General features: G+C 34.0%; 1 protein-coding gene across 9 annotated transcripts in view; it reads right to left on the reverse strand.

Annotated features, from left to right (window-relative positions):
• Positions 1 to 22286, reverse strand: part of ATAD2B (ATPase family AAA domain containing 2B) — a 156866-nt gene that overhangs the window by 122386 nt on the left and 12194 nt on the right. For 6 of the 9 annotated variants that reach the window (XM_070379174.1, XM_070379179.1, XM_070379180.1 and 3 more), the window contains exons 2-9: positions 18541 to 18692; positions 13523 to 13572; positions 13013 to 13166; positions 11501 to 11603; positions 9986 to 10094; positions 9054 to 9095; positions 7585 to 7701; positions 3410 to 3485 (exon numbers count right to left, since the gene is read on the reverse strand). In XM_070379174.1, coding sequence (XP_070235275.1) covers positions 3410 to 3485; positions 7585 to 7701; positions 9054 to 9095; positions 9986 to 10094; positions 11501 to 11603; positions 13013 to 13166; positions 13523 to 13572; positions 18541 to 18692 — 803 coding nt within the window. The remainder of the gene's footprint in view (positions 1 to 3409; positions 3486 to 7584; positions 7702 to 9053; positions 9096 to 9985; positions 10095 to 11500; positions 11604 to 13012; positions 13167 to 13522; positions 13573 to 18540; positions 18693 to 22286) is intronic. The other 3 variants (XM_070379175.1, XM_005895662.3, XM_005895661.3) reach the window with 1 other exon arrangement.

Below are 22286 nucleotides of genomic sequence, written 5' to 3' on the forward strand. Positions count from 1 at the left end.
AAAGCAAAGTTAAAACACGAACTAAGAACTGAGAAAAAAGACTGGCAATTTGTGACAAAGGACTACTATACTACATAAAGAAAGAACTACTTGTTGTTCAGTCACTCAGGTGTGTCTGGCTTTTTGCAACCCCATAGACCACAGCACACCAGGCTTCGCTGTCCTTCACCAACTCCTGGAGCTTGCTCAAACTCATATCCATTGAGTCAGTGATGCCATCCAACTATTTCATCCTTTGTCATCTCCTTATCCTCCTGCCTTCAATCTTTCCCAGCATCAGGGTCTTTTCTAATTAGTCAGCTCTTCACATCTGGTGGCCAAAGTACTGGAGCTTCAGCTTTAGCATCAGTCCTACCAATGAATATTCAGGGCTGATATCCTTTAAGATTAACTGGTTTGATCTCCTTGCACTCCAAGGGACTCTCAATCTTCTCCAGCACCACAGTTCAAAAGCATCAATTCTTAGGCATTCAGCCTTCTTCATGGTCCAACTGTCAGACCCATACATGACTACTGGATAAACCATAGCTTTGACTATATGGACCTTTTTCAGCAAAGTAATGTCTCTGCTTTTTAATACGCTGCCTAGGTTTGTCATAGCTTTTCTTCCAAGGAGCAAAGGCTTTGATTTCATGGCTGCAGTCACCATCTGCAGTGATCTTGGAGCCCAGGAAAATAAAGTCTGTCATGGTTCCCATTGTTTCCCCATAGATTTGCCATAAAGCGATGGGACCAGATGCCATGATCATTGTTTTTTTGAATGTTTAGTCTTAAGCCAGCTTTTTCACTCTCCTCTCACCTTCATCAAGAAGCTCTTTAGTTCCTCTTCACTTTCTACCATAAAAGTATTGTCATCTGCATATCTGAGGTTACTGAAAGTGATTCCACCTTTTGCTTCATCCAGCTCAGCATTTCACATGATATATTCTGCATATAAGTTAAATTAACAGGGTGACAATATACAGCCTTGATGTACTCCTTCCCCAGTTTTGAACCAGTCCATTGTTCCATGTCCAGTTCTAACTATTTCTTCTTGACCTGCATACAGGTTTCTCAGGAAGCAGGTAAGGTGATCTGGTATTCCCATCTCTTAAAGAATTTTCCACAGTTTGTTGTGATCCACACAAAGGCTTTAGGGTAGTCAATGAAGCAGAAGCAGATATTTTTCTGTAATTCTCTTGCTTTTTCGATGATCCAACGGATTCGGCAATTTGATCTCTGGTTCCTCTGCCTTTTCCATATACAGCCTGAACATCTGGAAATTCTCGGTTCATGTACTGCTAAAAGCCTCACTTGGAGAATTTTGAGCATTACTTTGCTAGCGTGTGAGATGGTGCAATTGTGTGGTAGTTTGAACATTCTTTGGCATTGCCTTTCTTTGGGATTGGAATGAAAATGGACCTTTTCCAGTTCAGTGGCCATGCTAAGTCTTCTAAATTTGCTGGCATATTGAGTACAGCACTTTCACAGCATCATCTTTTAGGATTTGAAGTAGCTCAGCTTGAATTCCACAACCTCCACTAGCTTTGTTCATAATGATGCTTCCTAAGACCCACTTGACTTCACACTCCAGGATACCTGGCTCTAGGTAAGTGATCACACCATCATGGTTATCTGGGTCATTAAGGTCTTTTTTGTATAGTTCTGTATATTCTTGCCACCTCTTCTTAATATCTTCTGTTTCTGTTAGGTCCATAATGTTTCTGTCCTTTATTGTGTCCATATTTGCATGAAATGTTCCCTTGGTATCTTTAATTTTCTTGAAGAGATCTTTAGTCTTTCCCATTCTCTTGTTTTACTCTATTTCTTTGCATTGTTCACTTAGGAAGGCTTTCTCATGTATCCTTGCTATTCTTTGGAACTCTGCATTCAAATGGATATATCTTTCCTTTTCTCCTTTGCCTTTCGCTTCTCTTCTTTTCTCAGCTATTTGGAAGGCCTCCTCAGACAGCCATTTTGCCTTTTTGCATTTCTTTTTCTTGAGGATGGTTGTGATCACTGCTTCCTGTACAATGTCACAAACCTTCATCCATAGTTCTTTAGGCACTCTGTCTATCAAATCTAATCCCTTGAATCTATTTGTCACTTCCACTGTATAATCATAAGGGATTTGATTTAGGTCATACCTACTAAAAGTAGATTAAAAGCAAGCAGATTCACATGGTCATATAATTTTATAAATTAGCAATAGTTTAAAAAAAAGAGCAAGAATCTATTATAAAATAGGCATACTTTACAGACATTTCAGGGGGAAAAAAGTAAATGTCTTTTAAAAATACAGGAAAAAATACTCTTGTTAAGAGATTCAAAAATAAACCAAGATTTCCTTTTCAAGTCTCAGACTGGCAAAAATCCAAAAGTTTGAGAATGCGTTTTGCTGGCAGAAATACAGAGAAGTAGGGACTTTCATACATTGCAGGGTGGACCACAAGCTGATTCAACAGCATTGAAGGTCATCAAATTACAATTTCACATTCTCTTTAACTCAGAGATTCCACTTCCATAAGTTTATCCTACAGACATATTTGTACACATGTAAAAGATGATTATGCAAGGGTATGCATTATAAACCATACACTGTAATAGCAAAACAGTGAAAACAACCTGACTCTCAATAAAGAAATAATTTTAAAATTACAGTATATCTATATTAAATACAGTAATGTTATAGAACTATAAATGTGAAATTTTGCTATACTTAAATGAAAAGACAGTGAAAACAAATCCAGTGAAAAAACAAGGTATGAACAATGTGCACAGTATATTTTGGGTAAAAAGAAGGGATAACAATCAATATATGTATTGGTACACATATATATATATATATATATACACACACACACACACACATATATGTATGAACATATTCTCTAAGGACATACAATCTAATAAAAATGTTTCTATGGGATACTGAGAGGCTACTGAGACTAGAAAACAGCTTTTAATGTTTATTTCATTTTTGAGCCATGGGGAATCGATTACCTTTTCAGAAAACACAGTAGAGAAGACAGTCCTTCAAAATCAAAACGCCTCTTTGTACATCTAATTGAAAGGGCAAAAGGAAACTAAAAGTAGCAAAGACTAACTGAATCAATTCTTCCAATGAATGCAATGTGAGTCTCTAGACTCAACTTACTAAGAGACCAGAAAGCTGTGTAGCTTTAGGGAACATAATTGTTAAAACAATAATCATTTCTGGCAAACTGAATCAGGAAAATAACAGTCACACTTAGGGTAAAAACTATTAGTGACTAATTAAAGAAGATGCTATTTAGTTTTCACTGGCATTATCATTAATGACATTAAAACCTATATCCTCAATGTAATGCATTATACTATGTAGTACTTAAGGAGATATCTAAATGATAGATGGAAATATTTCCTCCTTTCAAAAACTAACAGAATATACCTGATATGACTTCTTCTTGCTGGAGATCTGTGAATATCAAAAAGGGTATTTTCCCTCTTTTTTTGATGAGCTGGTACTTGAAAAAAAAAAAAGACAATACAGAAATAATTAATAATAAATTGATAAACTGATATATTAAAGAAGCAGAAATTACTTCTGTTAATTTTCTGAATAAAAGCTGTCTTCAGGTTCTAAATGCTGTCTAAAGGAAGCACAACAAAAATAAATACTTTGTGGTAAACACTATAAGCTGCAAATAAACATTCAAAAAAAAAAATGTTAAACTAAATCTTTGTGACTTTAGGTTAACCAAAGATTTCTTTGACACACCACCAAAAGCCTAATCCATTAAAATGTTTTGATAAACTAAAATTCATCAAAATTACAAATTCTGCTCTTTGAAAGATAGTATTGAGAATTTTTTTCAAGAAGCTACCGAGAAAATATTTGTAAATCACAATGACTGATATCAAGAGTACATAAGGAGTTCTCAAATTTTCAGTAATAAAAAAACAAACAATTGAACTGAAAAAATGGGCAAAAGATTTCAATACTTCACCAGAGATAATCTTGGCAAATCAACACATAAAAATATGCTAAACTTCACTAGTCATTAGCGAAATGTAAACTAAAACTACAATAAATATGTATTAAAATTAATTTTAAAAAATGACCACACCTAATGCCATCAAATTTGGAAAACTCAGCAGTGGCCACAGGACTGGAAAAGGTCAGTTTTCATTCCAATCCCAAAGAAAGGCAATGCCAAAGAATGCTCAAACTACAGCACAATTGCACTCATCTCACACACCAGTAAAGTAATGCTCAAAATTCTCCAAGCCAGGCTTCAGCAATACGTGAACTGTGAACTTTCAGATGTTCAAGCTGGTTTTAGAAAAGGCAGAGGAACCAGAGATCAAATTGCCATCCACTGGATCATCGAAAAACCGAGAGTTCCAGAAAAAACATCTATTTCTGCTTTATTGACTATGCCAAAGCCTTTGACTGTGTGGATCACAATAAACTGTGGAAAATTCTGAAAGAGATGGGAATACCAGACCGCCTGACCTGCCTCTTGAGAAACCTATATGCAGGTCAGGAAGCAACAGTTAGAACTGGACATGGAACAACAGACTGGTTCCAAATAGGAAAAGGAGTATGTCAAGGCTGTATATTGTCACCCTGTTTATTTAACTTCTATGCAGAGTACATCATGAGAAACACTGGGCTGGAAGAAGCACAAGCTGGAATCAAGACTGCCGGGAGAAATCTCAATAACCTCAGATATGCAGATGACACCACCCTTATGGCAGAAAGTGAAGAGGAACTCAAAAGCCTCTTGATGACAGTGAAAGAAGAGAGTGAAAAAGTTGGCTTAAAGCTCAACATTCAGGAAACGAAAATCATGGCATCTGGTCCCATCACTTCATGGCAAATAGATGGGGAAACAGTGGAAACAGTGTCAGACTTTATTTTTCTGGGCTCCAAAATCACTGCAGATGGTGAATACAGCCATGAAATTAAAAGACGCTTACTCCTTGGAAGGAAAGTTATGACCAACCTAGACAGCATATTAAAAAGCAGAGACATTACTTTGCCAACAAAGGTCCATCTAGTCAAGGCTATGGTTTTTCCAGTAGTAATGTATGGATGTGAGAGTTGGACTGTGAAGAAAGCTGAGCATCGAAGAATTGATGCTTTTGAACTGTGGTGTTGGAGAAGACTCTTGAGAGTCCCTTGGACTGCATGGAGATCCAACCAGTCCATCCTAAAGGAGATCAGCCCTGGGATTTCTTTGGAAGGAATGATGCTAAAGCTGAAACTCCAGTACTTTGGCCACCTCATGCAAAGAGTTGACTCATTGGAAAAGACTCTGATGCTGGGAGGGAGTGGGGGCAGGAGGAAAAGGGGATGACAGAGGATGAGATGGCTGGATGGCATCACTGACTCAATGGACGTGAGTTTGAATGAACTCCTGGAGTTGGTGATGGACAGGGAGGCCTGGCATGCTGCAATTCATAGGGTCACAAAGAGTCAGACACGACTGAGCGACTGAACAGAACTGAATGTTGACAAGAATAGGAAGCAACTGATACTCATACACTGTTGGTATTAATTGCTCAGTCGTGCCCGTCTCTTTGCGACCCCATGGACTGTAGCCCACCAGGCTCCTCTGTCCATGGGATTCTCCAGGCAAGAATACTGGAGTGGGTTGCCATGCCCTTCTCCAAAAGATATTCACAACCCAGGAATCGAATCTAGGTCTCTCACATTGCAGGCAGATTCTTTACCATATAACTACTGCCAAGGGATTCCATACACTGTTAGTGAGAATGTAAATGGTATAATTACTTTGGAAGAGTTTGGTAATTCTTAGTCAGTTAAACATACACCTAATTAAAAAACCCAGCCTTCTACTTCTAGGTATTTATAAGAAAAATGAAAACATATGTCCAAACAAAGACTTGCAAACATATGTTCATAACAACTTATGTATTTATAATACCCAGACACCAGAAATGTCAACAATCCAAATGTCATAAACAAATGAATGGGTAAACAAATTGTGATATACCCATCCAATGGAATGCTACTCAGCAATAAAGAGAAAAATACTACTGTCATAGTCAACAACATGGATGAGTCTTACCATTATGTACTGAGTGAAATAAGTCAGACAAAAAAGAGTCTATACTATATATAAAATTTGAGAAAATGTAAATTCATCCATGGTGACAGAAAGCAGGTAAGATAAGTCACTGCCTGAGGGTTGGGAGAAGGAGGCAAAAGAAGGTTGAAATGAAATGAAATGGTCAGTCGTGTCCAACTCTTTGCGACCCCACAGACTATACAGTCCATGGAATTCTCCAGGCCAGAATACTGGAGTGGGTAGCTGTTGCCTTCTCCAGGGGATCTTCCCAACACAGGGATCAAACCCAGGTCTCCCGCATTGCAGGCAGATTCTTTGCCAGCTGAGCCACAAGGGTTAGGAGTAGATTATAAGCAGGCAGAATGAAATTTGAAGGTGGAGAGGTTGATGAAAATGCTCATTATCTTGACTGTGGTGACAGTTTCATAAGTAAATCCCTAAGGTATTTCCAACTTGCCAAATTGTGTACATGAAGCATATGGAATGGCAATGGATTACATATAACTCATACCTCAATAAAGCTTTAAAAAAAAAAAAACACTAATAAAATGGCTCACAATCTTTTCTCTGTCCTAACACACCTGTCCTATTATTATCAGGGCTATCTGTGACAGTGATTCCTAACTGAAGCAGAATAATGTCTACATACTTCAGCGAGCTTTTAGTGAGGTAACTTTGATATTTCCAGAGAATCAATCACTGCTTTAGATTATGAGAGTTTGAATAAGATGATCCATTATGCTAAATGAAAGTAGCAAGACACAAAAGGTCACATATAGGTAAATCGATGGAGACAGAAAGTGCATTAGTGATTGCCAAGGGCTGGGGGGACGGAAGTATAGAAGTAATAAAATATTCCAGAATTAGACAGCGGTGATGACTGCACACCCTTGTGAATATACTAAAAACTCATAAATTGTACAGATAAAAAATAAGGAAAGCCTGGCAAAAATGGCAAATTTAATGATATGTGAACTAAATTTCAATATTCTAAAAACTGAAGGAAATCAATCATGATGGAATTTCCCAAGAGCTGGGGAAATAGTCAATAAAACAGAACCTATGGAACTGATTACTTGTCATCAGATTTTAAAGTGTTAGGATAAATTGTTTCCTTCTTAAGACTAAAACAAAACACAAACCTAGCTTACTGGCTAAGCTGCCCTTTTGTGACTTTAGCTTAAATTACTTAACCACTTGGAACACAGAGAGGCTTGCCCTAAAGAACTGCTGCAAATGAAAGTACTCAATGAACAACAAAGTAATACAAAAGTATAAGCAGTATTTATTTTTAAATTTAGGGTTATTTAAATAAAATGTGCATACACTATGTAATTCTATATTCCAGTTGTATCCTCCAACATTCAGTCATGTGTGTGAACAGAAGCATACATAAGAAAAGATATACAGAATCTGTAAGAGATTTCATTCTTTTAAATTCAACAACACTAATTTTTTTTTAAGGAACAGAGCAGAATAAGCTACTCAACCACAAAAAGGAAAGAAGTTATTTAGAATCTCTTACCTATTGGAGGTGCTTGGTATCGATCCACTGTTTTTCTTTGTCTCAAATTATATGGCCTATCATTTTCTTCTCCTTCTGCCTCTTCAACCTCTATATCTCCATCTTCCTCTTGAGATTCTAGTTTCCCACACACAAAAAGAAAAAGGAAAAAAAACTGCTTTAATCTACAAGGATTGGTCTACTCTAAAACTGAATATTTATATTTTATCTTTTTCTATACAGGTGACATTTAAAAGTGTCAACATGGTATGATACAGCATAAATCAATGCAATTAAAAATGAAACTAGATAGATGTAAAAGAAAATGCCTTTCCTACAAATAATATAGTTCTCTGCTAAATATATCAATATGATCACAATTGAGCTCTTGATTCACCTATGACTTTTCAATCTTTTGTATTATCTTTTTGGACATATAAAGCAATAATAGAATATGATTCAAAACTTTATTACAGCAAACTCCATTCAATGCCCAATCAACCACTGAATACAGTTATTTAGCATTCACATACTACTTGATAGTTCAAAAAAAATATGCTTAAAAGATAATTACTAATGTTACAAGAGTAATTTTTGTTGGCAGTGTAATGGTTACTAGGCCCACTGATAACAGGTAAACACAGATTAGTTACATTTTTGGTAGAAAAATTCAGGCAGAGATTGGGAGAGAGTATGAAAGCAGATTTCTAGGGTACTGGTAATAGTTTATTTCTTGATCAGTTTATAATTTACCTGGCTATACACTTTAAAAATAAATTATAATGTACATAAATCCTTTATTTTTAAAAAGTGATTTTGCTATAGCTATGATGTGACATCTATTTACAGTTTAAAAGTCTGGTGAAACACTACTATATTTAAAATGGATAACCAAAAAGGACTTATTGTATAGCACATGGAACTCTGCTCAACATTATGTGGCAGCCTGGATGGGAGGGGAGTTTGGAGGAGAATGGATACATGTATATGTATGGCTGAGTTCCTTTGCTATCCACATAAAACTATCACAACATTGTTAAATAGCTATACTTCAATATAAAATTAAAAGTTAAAAAGAAAAGAGAGTTTGATGAAAATGTTTAAGCTTATGGTCCTCAAATGCAATGTACTTTATGATTAACTTTTTAACCACAGGGATTTTCAATATAACACAATCATATTAAAGCACTGGAAAAAATACTAAACTATCAGTGATGCTCAGTGAAACAGGAGACTAAAAATGCAAAGGACTTTACATTTTACTCATGAGAAAATTAGCAAATGCAATATTACTTAAGTAAATAACACTTTAAATTACTTGCACCCAAATAAGTTTCCTTAAAACTTCAAAAAATTACCTTTTGGAAAAAAAAAAAAAAACTGCATTATTTATTATGAGAAAAAATTCTAAACATGGCAAGTCCTCAGGGAAATCTACAAAGATGTTCAGTTAATAATAAGGCAAAAATCACATTATAAATCTGTCTCACCTATACTGATTTTCTCCAAAGGAAGCAATATAGAGGTTCTAGCTGTAACAACAATAATATTTGCTCAATAAAATACCTTCATTAAAAATATCAACTCTTCAAAACTTACTAATAATATATTAATTACAGAATTTGAGAAATAAACCCATTCTTATCCAGCTAAGCTACATGAATAGTAGGAACTAATAAGATTTCCCAGTGAAAAACAACTATACTGCATTTAAAATACACCAAATCTTCTAAAAATCCATTTTAATAAAGAAAGTTAACATGTACAGAATTAAACCCTATAAATGTAAATCCTATAGATCTTACTAGTCATCAATTTATAATCCTCAGACAAATGTGCTTTCATCTACTCCCAAATCCAGCCTGACAAATTCAGTCAGGATTCTTCAAATCAGAACTCAGATAGATAGGCCTCAGAAAAAAGCAGTACCACTCCCTCCAGTAGTATTAGCAATCTTTCTTTCTCTTAACTTCACCATCCTGTGTCCATAACTAAATTTGAGATCCAAATAATCATAGATTTAGGTGGCTATGGACAGAGATTTCCAGTTAAAAAGTACCTAAATACAAAAGAGGTCTTGCCTACTAACAAGCAGATCAGCCCATGGCAAATGTTGCATCAGATTAGGTCATTTAAGGACTACCCAACAGCTTACTAACAAGATATATCAATATTACACAACAATGCATAGCGTACAGCAAAGGCATTTTTCCAAATGAAGGAATTAAATACTCAGAAATGTCAATGGAACAAAAATTATTCCGAATTATATAATATAGACCTCTAAAGTCAAAAATCACCCATCCAGCAATATACTATATATATACACACACACACATATATATATATATAGTTTGTATATGTTTTTCTTTCCTCCCACCTGAACTTTGTAGCATTTATTTCATAAAGGTGCTTTACAAACCTTCTTCTTCACCCTCAGTAGAGACTTCATGATGATTTTGTATACCATAACTATTTCTTCTCAGTGACTTTCTTCGCCTTTTCACTCTTGAATACATATCCATGTTTTCCTTTTAAAGAGAGAAATCTGTCAAATATTAACATGAAATTTATTCCCAGCCATCAGTATCACTAGCCCAATGGGACATGCCCACTTGATAAAATTTACTGAGGATCTATTTGCAAGGCACAGATCAATGAAAATGGACCTTACTGAATTTAATAAATGTATGAAACAAGAAGAAAAATAAAACTCATAAGATACTTGAAAATCGGGCAGGGAGAGGGGAAATGTGCCTAGGGGAGTGGGGGAGGAAGCACTTGAAATGAGCCTTGAAACAAAGATAGAACTGCATTAAGTCCTCAACCAGAAGTATTAACAAGAGTAAAAGATAGGAAAGTAAGAATGATGTGTTTGTATTTGGACAATGATGTGTGAGAAGATAAAGTTTGAAACCACATTATGCCAGTTGAGGTGATTTGGGGTTTTTTTCATTTATTTATTTTTAATTGGAGAATAATTGCTTTACAATGTTGTACTGGTTTCTGCCATACATCAACATGAATCAGCCATAGGTATACATATATCCCCTTCCTCCTGAGCCTTCCTCCTACTCCGTCCCACCCCTCTAGGTCGTCACAGAGCGCTGGGTTTGAGGTCCCTGTGTCATATAGCAAATTCCCACTGGCTATCTAAGGTGATTTTAATTAATTCAGCACACATTAAAAAACCATTAAAGGGACTTCCCTGGTGGTTCAGTGGTTAAGACTCCATACTCCTAATGCAAGGGATATAGCTTCGATCCCTGGTTGGGGAACTAAGATCTCACATGCCACACAGTGCAGCAAAAAAAAAAAAAAAAAAAAAAAAATAGTTAACAACAGAATCAGAGTTGTACTTTAAGATGTTGTTGTTTAGTCACTAAGCTGCATCCAACTCTTTAGCCACCGCATGGACTGTAGCCCACCAGGCTCCTCTGTCCATGGGATTTCTCAATCAAGAATCTGGAGTAGGTTGCCATTTCCTTCTCCAGGAGATCTCTCTGGCAAAAGGGTAGAGGGTCTTTTGAGGGAGCTTGTGGCAAGCAAGGTATGGATAAAAGAAAAAAGAAAACAATAAAATCTCAGATTAAATTGGAAACGAAAAAGGAACAATTCTGTTAATTCAAGAAAATCCAAATGCTGCTCTCTCTGAATTCCTCAATCAAAATAAAAACTACTTGCAACGGTTGTTGTTGTTGCTGTTGTTGTTGTGTTAGCCGCTCAGTCATGTCCGACTCTTTGCAACCCCATGAACTGTAGCCCACCAGGCTCCTCTGTCCATGGGATTTCCCAGGCAAGAATACTGGAGTGGGTTACCATTTCCTCCTCCAGCGGATCTTCCTGACCCAGATATCAAACCTCGGTCTCCCATATTGCAGGCAGATTCTTTACCCTTTGAGCCACCAGGGACAGTTGTTAAGATTAACATACTCACAAATTCTGTATCTGTCCACATTCGAAGCCGTTCTACTTCTCCTGATCGACGATTCCGTCTAATGTTTATGTTGTCCATTTCCTGTAGTACAGCTTCAGCAGTACTACAATTACATAATAAAACTAGGGTTTAGACAATTGCAGGATCAAACTGTATATCATACAGGTAAAAGAGCTCACCATCAAAGAATAATTAAGCCATCTAATTTCTAACTGTACCTAATATCCCAGTTAATATCTTCTTCTGAACTAGCATCCATTAGAAGATACTGCCTCAAAAACAGAAGGAAACAGGGAATGCCCTGGCAGTCCAGTGGTTAGGACTCAGTGATTTCACTGCTGGGGTCTGGGTTCAAACCCTGGTCAGGGAACTAAGATCCCACAAGCCATGCAGCATGGCCAAAAAAGAAAAGAAAGACAGAAACAGAACATCTTCTGTCATGATATATTAAAATAAAACTTACAAATAGAAGACCTTTGTTTACTCAGCTTCAAATATTTAAATTCATAATACTACTACAAATAACTGACTATCAGATCCATGGTACAAAAAAAAAAAAAACTAATTCAAATCTTTTTATTTGAAGATGGTGTTAAAAATTGTATAGAATAAAGAATTTGTAAAAAGTTTAAAGCCAGCATAAGGTTAACTGAACTGATACTTTTTTTTTTTAATTTACTTATTTTTAATTGAAGGATAATTGCTTTACAATATTGTGCTGGTTTCTGCCATACATCAACATAAATCAGCCATAGGTATACCTATGTCCCCTTCCTCTTAAACCTCTCCCACCTCCCACTCCAAGGGCAGATATATTTAGAAATTAGAGGAAACTGACATCCACAAAATACATACTGACACTGACATTTTAAACACACACGGCACTTACTATGTGTTCAGATACTGATCTAGGTACTTAACAAATAATAACTAATACTCAAATTTGACGCTACCACAATAAAATATAATTTCCTCTCCTTTCAAATAGGAATTACAGTCATCTCCCTTCTCCAGGCTATTACAAGGATTAAGTAGGAATGATTATTATTTGAGAAGAATACAGTTTCATTGCACGTAGATGCTGAGGGAGGAGTCAGCTAGGCTATATCCAACATGTGCAGTCTCAAAAGACTTTCAATTCAGAATCTTGACTAAGTAAAACTATACCTATTATATATCAGTAATGGAACTTAATGTTTCTTGAAAACTGTCAAAACATAAATGTTAAAAGAGCAAATATTAAAGGACTATACTAGTGAAGTTAAAATAAAATTATTTTTTGTATTATCTAAGTATGCACAAGAGCTTAAAAAGTATGAGGGAAAAAAATATGCTATCACATAAATTGCATTAAATCTAGTAAAGTGACTAGAGCTAACCAAGGTTAATTCAAATTAAGTTTTTAAATAATTGTACTGATTGCTAAGTCAGTGCCTAAGTTACTTTTTAAAACACAACTGGCTTAAAAAAAAAACAATTACATGAAACTGCTTACTGCAAAAACATTCATACCTATTTACCAGTTGATCAAATAACAAACTCTGGTTCACACTTTCAAATCTGTTTTTCCTGGAACGACAGCTTTTTCTGACTTCCATGTCACCATTTATACAAGAAAGTTCCCCATCTCCTTTCTTTTCCCCTCGATGGGGATGGCTTCGAAGGGCTACAAGAAGAGAGAAATTTCCATTTCAAAGTACAGAGTATAAAAAGAAAGAAAAAAATCAAAAATTACTTTAAAAAGACTATAAGGAGCTTACTATAACCTCTTAAATGGCTTTAATATCCAATAATGTAAAATTTCTAAAACTGTTTACAATCTGCCATGATAACTTAAATTATTTCAATTGTACTAATTTCTCAATGTTTAACAATTATATACATATTTACCATGACTGTAATCCAGTCACTTCCAACTGTATGCTGAGCATACTAGTAAATTACACTATTTTACCCCACTTTAGAACTCTAACAACATTATAAGTATTTCAATACTAACCAGTTTCATAACAGAATACTCACATAAGCTACTATGTCCGTTTGGTAATGTAGCACCAGGCTGAGAAGTTAACCTAGAACACAATTATATTTAATATGCAAACACATCAACATTCATTTAAAGAAACAAAAATGCAATACTGGTGGAATCACGTTAATCTTTAAATGTCACTAATGCAATATTACTTTTTTAAAAGGAAAGAAAACATTTTTTTACCTTAAGATTGATAATATACAAATTAATAAAATACATTAGTGAAAAGTCATTTCATTACTTCAAGAAAAGCTTTAATAACAAGTTATAAACTGAACTCACTCTGTCTTCAACTCTATAAATTAAAATCCAATGGAAAGGCTTAAGCTCTGTATGTACCGTAAAGTTAACTAATGCCATAAATAGCAATGGTCACAGATCTTTACTACTTGTTTCCATTGACAACCTAAGATTCAAACAAAGTTATTCAAGCAATAAATTGTAAGAAGAAAAAAGTACTTGAATACCAACGTTTAATAATTTCTTCAAAGTATTATATTACACATTCTAAACTAATACATGAAAACTTAGTTAATCTCTCAAAAGTCATTGTACCACTCTCCCTTTTGGTGGAGGGACAGAAATGTTCAGTTACTAGAAAGATACTTTAAGTGTCATCAAAATATGAAAATTTATGGAAGAAAGTTGCAGTATACCTTACTATAATTAAAATTCAAAAACAAAAACTAAAAATTGTTACATAATAAAAGAGCTGTCAACATAAACTTATTTTTTTTAAATACCCAACAATTATTATTTCCAAATATTAAAAAGGGGAGAGAGACGACATTCAAAAAATAGTATATATGACTTTCTTCTGCTTATCTATGTGGTTTGCACAACATTTTTTAACTAAAATATTCTAACATTTTTGGTTACTCTAGCATGCTTTATGTTAATTATACATATTAAATGTCATAAATATTAATTATAAATGTCCCTGTCTAGTAAAAGTCACAGACGGAATGACCACATGATATAAACAAAAACTATTACGTACCTTCCGACTATCAAGAACACAAAAACAAAAAAGTCCATCCCTCCTTTCCCCAGGAAAACAACACAACCATCTTGTTCTAAAATACTACTTCTTGGAAAGTATTTCATTTTTAGAATCTTTATTATACAATTCTCCTGGTATATGAGCTTGACTATAAAGTAGTAAAATTGATGTTATTAGGTTATTCCTTAACACATTATACATGTGGAATTTCCTAGAATCATTCTTAAAATCCACTTAAAACCACATAGAAAAAGCATAAATACATTTTGGCTTTGGACCCAACATAATATTAACTCAGGGACATCAGTTAATTCACAATTCTTGGCTTCAAATGAATTTTAGCTGTATGTAAGACCAAATGGTTGGAATTTCACATAAATTATTCAAAAGAAAAGATGCTAACCCTAAAATCATTCTACATAAGAAATCTAAAACTCCGTTGAAAAAATAACATCACTAGGATGAAAGCACAGTAACAATTTTTGTTCCTCTAAAGAAGACAGTGCTTACTTGCTTTTATTTCATTGCTAATGAAAGATCTGATTTAAGGTGGGCGAAAAAAGAAAACTTCTTCAATCAATCCCATTAACTTACAATCATAGCTTATTGTCATCACTGTACCATTATCATTTCTCTTTATAAAAAGGAGAAAGAAAAAAAAAGGAGATAGAATATGAAATACTCGGGTGTAAAAAGATAATATTGGTATTTCAAGGGTTGGTCTGCCTATACAATTATATAGGTGCTTAAAAAGTCTCTTGAATCAATGTTCCCCAAAATTAATCACTTAAAATGTAACCATGCATTGGAGAAGGAAATGGCAACCCACTCCAGTGTTCTTGTCTGGGAAATCCCATGGACAGAGGAACCAGGCAGGCTACAGTCCTTGGGATCACAAAGAGTCAGACATGACTTAGTAACTAAACATTGTGTCAAAATGATATCCTTGTGAACCAAGGAATTTAAGACATACCTAGTATTTACAAATCTTTAAATGAATTGCTTATTTAATAAAATTATGAGTAGATTTATGCTTAATATCATTTCAAAAGGACTGAATTATTTTACCCTGAGAAATCATTGATGATTTAATCTGAAAACCCTTGTGCATTGATTATATCTACTTATATATTCAAAGCAGTCATTTCTCTTCAATAATTTTATAATATCTCTTGAGTGAGATAAAAAATTAAAAAATAAAAGTTTTCAGCAATCCCCCCCCAAAAAAAATGTAACCATGCACATTCATTGATTAAATGAATCCTCTAATAAATCCTTTATGATTATGAAGTCCCCTTTGTTTATTTTTAAAATGGGGAATAAGTGGGGGATATTTTCCTTTATATCTGTACCCTAAATTTTTTAAATGGAGACACTATCACTGCATTCAGTAATTATTACATTAAAAGTTTCTACATCTTTAATTATGTGGAACAAGCTACCAGTTCAATACCAGACTCAAAAATCATTACTTATTCACCCACATAAACCCAAGGCATTCAATGATTTATGAGAATTTTAAACCTCAATTCAGCAAAAGCATTCATTTGGAAAAACTTTAACCACTACCTGCCTTCAATTCTAATAAGCCTCAGCAGTGGTGATTACACTTCTGCCTAACCTCACTACTCCCTAATTATTTGACCACAAAACAAAATTTTCACACATATTATACTTTAGTGCACAGTTAGGCTTATCAAAGATTTAATTTCGTGTGTTTCTCAGAGTATGTCTATTATTCCACAGACATCAAATGCATGCCATGAGAATTCTCCATGTTGACTCTCCCAACCACCTACTCCCCAACACACAGCCTCCAAATTAGATAAATATCCAGTGGCTAAATAAATGTCAACTGACAAAAGTCAATGAAATGGGATTCTGAACTCAAAATATTTGTAAGCTGCAACAGCTATCTAGGTTAGCAAGTATATTTATGAATTTCTACATATAAGCTAAAGAAGAAAAGATGTAATACAGTAGTAAAGATTTTTACCAAGAAAATCCTCATTTTACAAAAATATTATCAATCACTGTAACTATATTGATAAACTTGGGACTTTAAATATATAAACCCAGATTCCTCCCCCCCAAAAAACTTATAATCTATCTCAAATCATTTATGAAGATATCAAAGTTCTAGTTCCATTTTAATCTCTATTTTCATCCAATCTCTAAAAGTTATTCCTAAATGTTATTTTACCAATCAACAGTAGTTTCTTTAAAGAATTTAATGGTTGTTAAAGTCCTTTAAGATTCATCATTTTTCATAGCTAATACTAATTTTTATCTTTATTCAATTTTCCTCCAAATGAACTGCATTTAAAAAAATCATTTTCCTGAAAGAACTTCAGTCATTTTACCTTAGATGCGCTCAGGACTTTAGATTACCAAAATAAAGGAATTAGGATTCTCAGGTTCATGACATAAAAACTAATATAAGCACTCATATAAATCCTGATTTTTGTATTTATATTATCTCAAAATCTAAAATATTTTTAACTACAAGTTTCCCAGAAATTCAATTCTGTTGAATCTGACAGACCAAATGGCATTTTCTTTTCAGGTCATCTGAAATACTAAAAGACTCTAGCAGTGTCTTTTCACATTCACATAACCCAAAAACTTTTAAAATTATGTGAATTGCTAAACATTATTCTCCTGTCAAAACAGAAGCAGTAAATTCTATTAGCATTCATTATTTCTTAAGTTTCTTATTCAAAATGTACTTAAAGTTTTTTTAAAGGATAAGGTATCTAAATGGAAGCAAAACTCTTTTTTTACATGAAAGACATGATTAAGATTAATTTATACAGATCTCTGAGTGGATAAGGTGTGAAAAATCTATTGTACTAGAGAGGCTCATACTTGAGTTACACTGTTAAAATTATCTTACAATTAAAAGCCAAACTTTTAACAGTAAAAGAATACTTTTTAGAAACATTTGTTAGAAAAAGAAGCCTGATTTACTCATCTAATAAACACAGGATACAGATTACATCCTATAAATCAAGTGTATAAGTATAATTAAAGGAAAGTACTTATTTTAAGTGACATCATTATAGTGATCTGGATCTGTTTCATCTCACAGATGAATGAGTATGGGAAAGGTGGGAAAGTTAAAAAAAAAAATCAATAGATGATTCACATAATTTTCAACTTAGCTCTCAGACAATGCAAAATTAAAACTTTTAAATAAAATGGTACATATTAAATTAGGCACAGACTCTTTAGAGACTAGTAAATGTATAATGCCTATCAAAATCTATATAACTCCAAAGATTATTTTCATTAAAGACTAATAGCAGTGTCCAGAATTTACCTACAGACATAAAATAAAAATACTGTCAAAAAGGAATTTCCTTTTACTTTTGTTTGCAATTGGCATATCATCAGCACTTTTACATCAAAGACTTTGGAAAAAAGAGAAGCTAAGGATTCTAAGCTGAAAATTTAAATCTCTTCTGAGTGTGTATACAGCTATCCTATCTACATTAAATTAGTACCACTTACTTTGGTGAGTAAAATTATGTTCATAATACATATCAAAACAGACACAGAGAAAATTTAAGTTGAAAACAATCAGATACATGAAAAGATTTATTAGAAATTAATTTAGATTTTATTACATTTTAGCATACCAATTCAAGTGGAATATTTAATAATTTTAGGAAGAAGAGATTTTATTTTATTTTTAAATAAAAAATATACTTCTAACCATTGTTTTTATTTAAATTTTCAGAAGTATAAACATGTATGCACATTCAAGACCTATCAAAATTCTTAATGTTTTAAGTAATAATAGTTTCTATTACATACTAAATGTATTTTTGGTATATTTAGAGAAAATAAAATTACATACAAAAATTATAAAATAAGCTTAATACAATTTATAAGTATTCCTAGACAGGTGGTTTTACAATTTAAGAAAATTAGCATTAATATCAGCCCTGAATCCCATCAAAAAAATTATGAAAAAACAATGGGTGAGTTCTCCCTTCTCACCTGGCCTGTCCACTTGATATATTCCATTCTTCTCGCTGACCAGTAGTTCGTGATTTTGATTTGTCTTTGCAAACAGAGTCAGGTTGTTTCAAAGTGCGTTTGGCTGGAGGAGACACATGGCTATCACTTAAACTACCATCAGCTTCAGCTTTCTGAAAGAAAAAGTTTAAAATGCATTTCTTATTAAAATTCATAGAATTCTTAAATTCCTGGATAGTGTTTATTCAACCAAAAACTATCTACTGAAGGAATCCCTCTACAAGTGTAGCAAAATGTAATCATCTGTAAATACAAAAACAAAAAAGTTAGATAAATTTATGCTCCAAAAAGTACATTTAGTTTTTATTTTAAAATAATTTCAAGACTACAGAAAATATGTGTAGATATTATCTAAATACTCCAGTGTGTAACTTACAAGAAAATTCTGCTACATTAGCATCATTCAATCCTCCCAATTAGGAAATCATCATTGATGTAACATAAAGCTAATTTGCAGATACATTCAAATGTTATCAAATGTCCCAACATGATCTCTCTTTCCTTTCTGATTCAGAATTATATCCAGGAACATATACTGTATGTAGTTATCAGACCTCCTCTGTCTCCTATCTGGAACAGTCCCCTCAGTTCCTCATTTTCATGCCCTTGACTATAAAGAATATAAGCTTTTTAATTCTCTGGAATGACCATCAGTCTGGGTCTACCTGATGTTCCTTGTAACCCAATTCAGGCCATAACATCCATGGAAGAATATACAGACATGATACTATGCATATTGTACCTACCCATCATTAAGAATAACCTTGATCACCTAATCAAGTTGGTGTCTGCCAGGTTTTCCCACTATAAAGTCACTATTTTTCCCTTTGTATTTGATTAGCTTATGTGAAATCATTCTTAAAATTAACCAATACTCTGTTCTTCATCAAACTCACTAGCCACAGCATTCTATGACTATTACTGGCCTTTATCCAATACCATCATGGTGGTAATTATCTAATCCAATCACTCCTATATAGTTTAGTTGGCATCCTAGTAGGGGCTTCCCTGGTGGCTCAGAGGTTAAAGCGTCTGCCTGCAATGAGAGAGACCCGGGTTCACCCTCCTTACTCAATTCATTCACTCATTTCCTAACTGAGAGGAAAGAAAAAAGCAAGATTTCCTCAAGTTTATTCAGTAAGTTAATAGAAATTGCTAGGAGAAACAAAGGAAAGCTCATAGTCAAATACATTTCAGAAAACAGTGAGGTCCAAGGTTTTTTGCTTCAGGACTTGTAAGAGTCTTTAGTATGTTAACATGCAGGGACTTCCCTGACAGTCCAATGGTTAAGACTCTACTTTCAATGCAAGGGGCGCAAGTTCCATCCCTGGTAGAGGAACTAAGATCCCACAGGCCATATGGTGATACAGAAAAAAAGTTAATATGCAATATAAATCTCCAAGTATGGATGACAGTATATAACAATTCACAAACTTATTTAATCAAGCTCTTTTTTTCATGGGGCATCTGTCAGTTCAGTTGCTTAGTCATGTCCGACTCAGACCCCATGGTCTGCAGCACACCAGGCTTCCTTGTCCATCAGCAACTGGAGTCATCTGTAGGTACTGAAGTTTCACAAATACACTCTGGGAATAAGTACTATGTACTTACTGAATTCAAGGAAAAATGGTAAAAGTATTTGAAGTTAAGCCATTTTTTAAATATGTGAGTTATTATATAACTGTGAATATTATATAACTAATGACTTTGAATATCATAAGTCATATGAGTTTATATGTTTATTTACTAGTCATTCTCTCATATTCTACAGGCTTTTACAGCTTCATTCAGGAGTATCTCTCAAAGTGTTGTCCACATACTAACTGAATCAGAAAGCACCTGATTTGTCATTAAGAAACATAACCTGCCAAACTAGAACCTTGGGTGGAGGTGGGACATTTTCAATGAGAGCCTCCAAAGGATTCTTAGCACACAGAAGTCTGAGGACCTCTGGCATATAAAAGATTTAAGTATAGCATGATGCACATCATCTTAAATGCTGTACTATATTACTCCTACACTGAAAAGACTTCAATCATGACTCGGCTTATAAACAGCATTACAAAGGCTTCCTTCCCTCCAAAGAACTCTAGGGATTTAAGTAAAGCAAAAAAAACAGATGCAAAAAAACAAGATGCAAATACTACAGAATAATTACTTCAACATCATCTAATTAACTTCAAGCTTTGAGAAAGCTTTACCTACAAACCTGATACCAACAGTTCACCTTTAATAGGATGATCATAATGCTCAACTTTAACTTCTTCAAAGCATTTTACTAGTTAATTATAACCTAACCCTTTGAGGGAAGGCGTTGCTAGTTTCAGGATAAAAATATTTAGGAGAGATTATGCAATCTACCCACAGTCATTTAGCAATATGTGTCAGAGTGGTTACAATCCATGAGCAGGAAAGGCATTTCAAACAAAGGGAATAATTTCATTTAACAAACATTTGTTGAGGACCTACTGTGCACATAAGACGTGGGGGGAGGACTAGGTAATGGTTTTAAAAAAAAAGACTAAAATCTTCTTAACCCTTTTACACAATCTATTGAATTGACAGCTACAGTAACAATATATAGCAAATGATAGTTAAGTACTATAATAGGAATGGGATTCCCTGGTGGATCAGATGGTAAAGAATCTAGAAATACACAATTCTCTGAAAGCAAAAAATGGTAACTGCCAGCTGAGATGAAGGAAGACATCATAAATCATGTGGACTTTATTTTATAACAATAATGGAACACCTAGAATTGTCAGAGGAACATGGTTCAATGATGTGATACATTCCAAGAGAGGTATAATAGTAATAATGTCAAATCGTACAAAAAATACAATAAAAAGTTGTCCTTCCCACCTAAGTGACTTTTTTGCTAAACTCTAACCTTCTAAAATAGGTAGAAAAGTTTTCCAATTTGTAAAAGTGAATTTCCTGAGTTTCTTAAACCATACTCATCAGCTACCACAAATATTAAACACTATTCTACCATAAATCTCCTAAAATTAGGTAAAAGAACTTGAGAATAATGAAACAGAAGAATTTTATGCTGCCCTGGTTGTCAGGGAAGGCTTCCTGCCCAGATTAGAATTTGTTCAGAAATCTAGAACCTGGACTTAAAAAACAAAAAGAATGTACCCAAGCACAGCATTAAAAAATGAAAAATTCGAGGCAGTAAGTGAATTAGTAAATCAAGAGATTGATTCAAGTCCTGATGATGGATTCACACAGCATTATAAATGTAGAAAATAAGAAATATTAAATGTAAAGACAGAGTGGGCATAAAAAGTGGTTGCTGTGTTTTAGGAGCTATGGAGGAAGGTGGAGGGATGTGAGGGGAGGTAAGTAGTGTGCAGATGTTGATGGGAGAAATGTAACAGTTAATTATGATTTTGAAAGTTAGGTTTAGAATCCTAGCCAGAAATCTAGGGAGATGTCTATCAGATTGTGGGAAACACAATTCTGAGACAGAGTGATGTGAGGACTAGAGATAAATATGAAATTGTACTAAAAGGGTCATAGGTAACATACAGAGTGAAAAAACAAGAGAACAAAAGTAAAAAAAAAAAAAAACTTTTAAAAATGCCTACATTACAGAGATGAGCAGAAAGGATCTCACATAAACTAGAGAAAAACACAGTGTCTCACTCAAACAAGGGGAGTAAAAGTTTGGTTATAAAAAGATCAGATGGGATAAAAGCTGG

This window comes from Bos mutus, chromosome 11 (genome assembly GCF_027580195.1).
Source record: "Bos mutus isolate GX-2022 chromosome 11, NWIPB_WYAK_1.1, whole genome shotgun sequence".
Lineage (NCBI taxonomy): Eukaryota > Metazoa > Chordata > Mammalia > Artiodactyla > Bovidae > Bos > Bos mutus.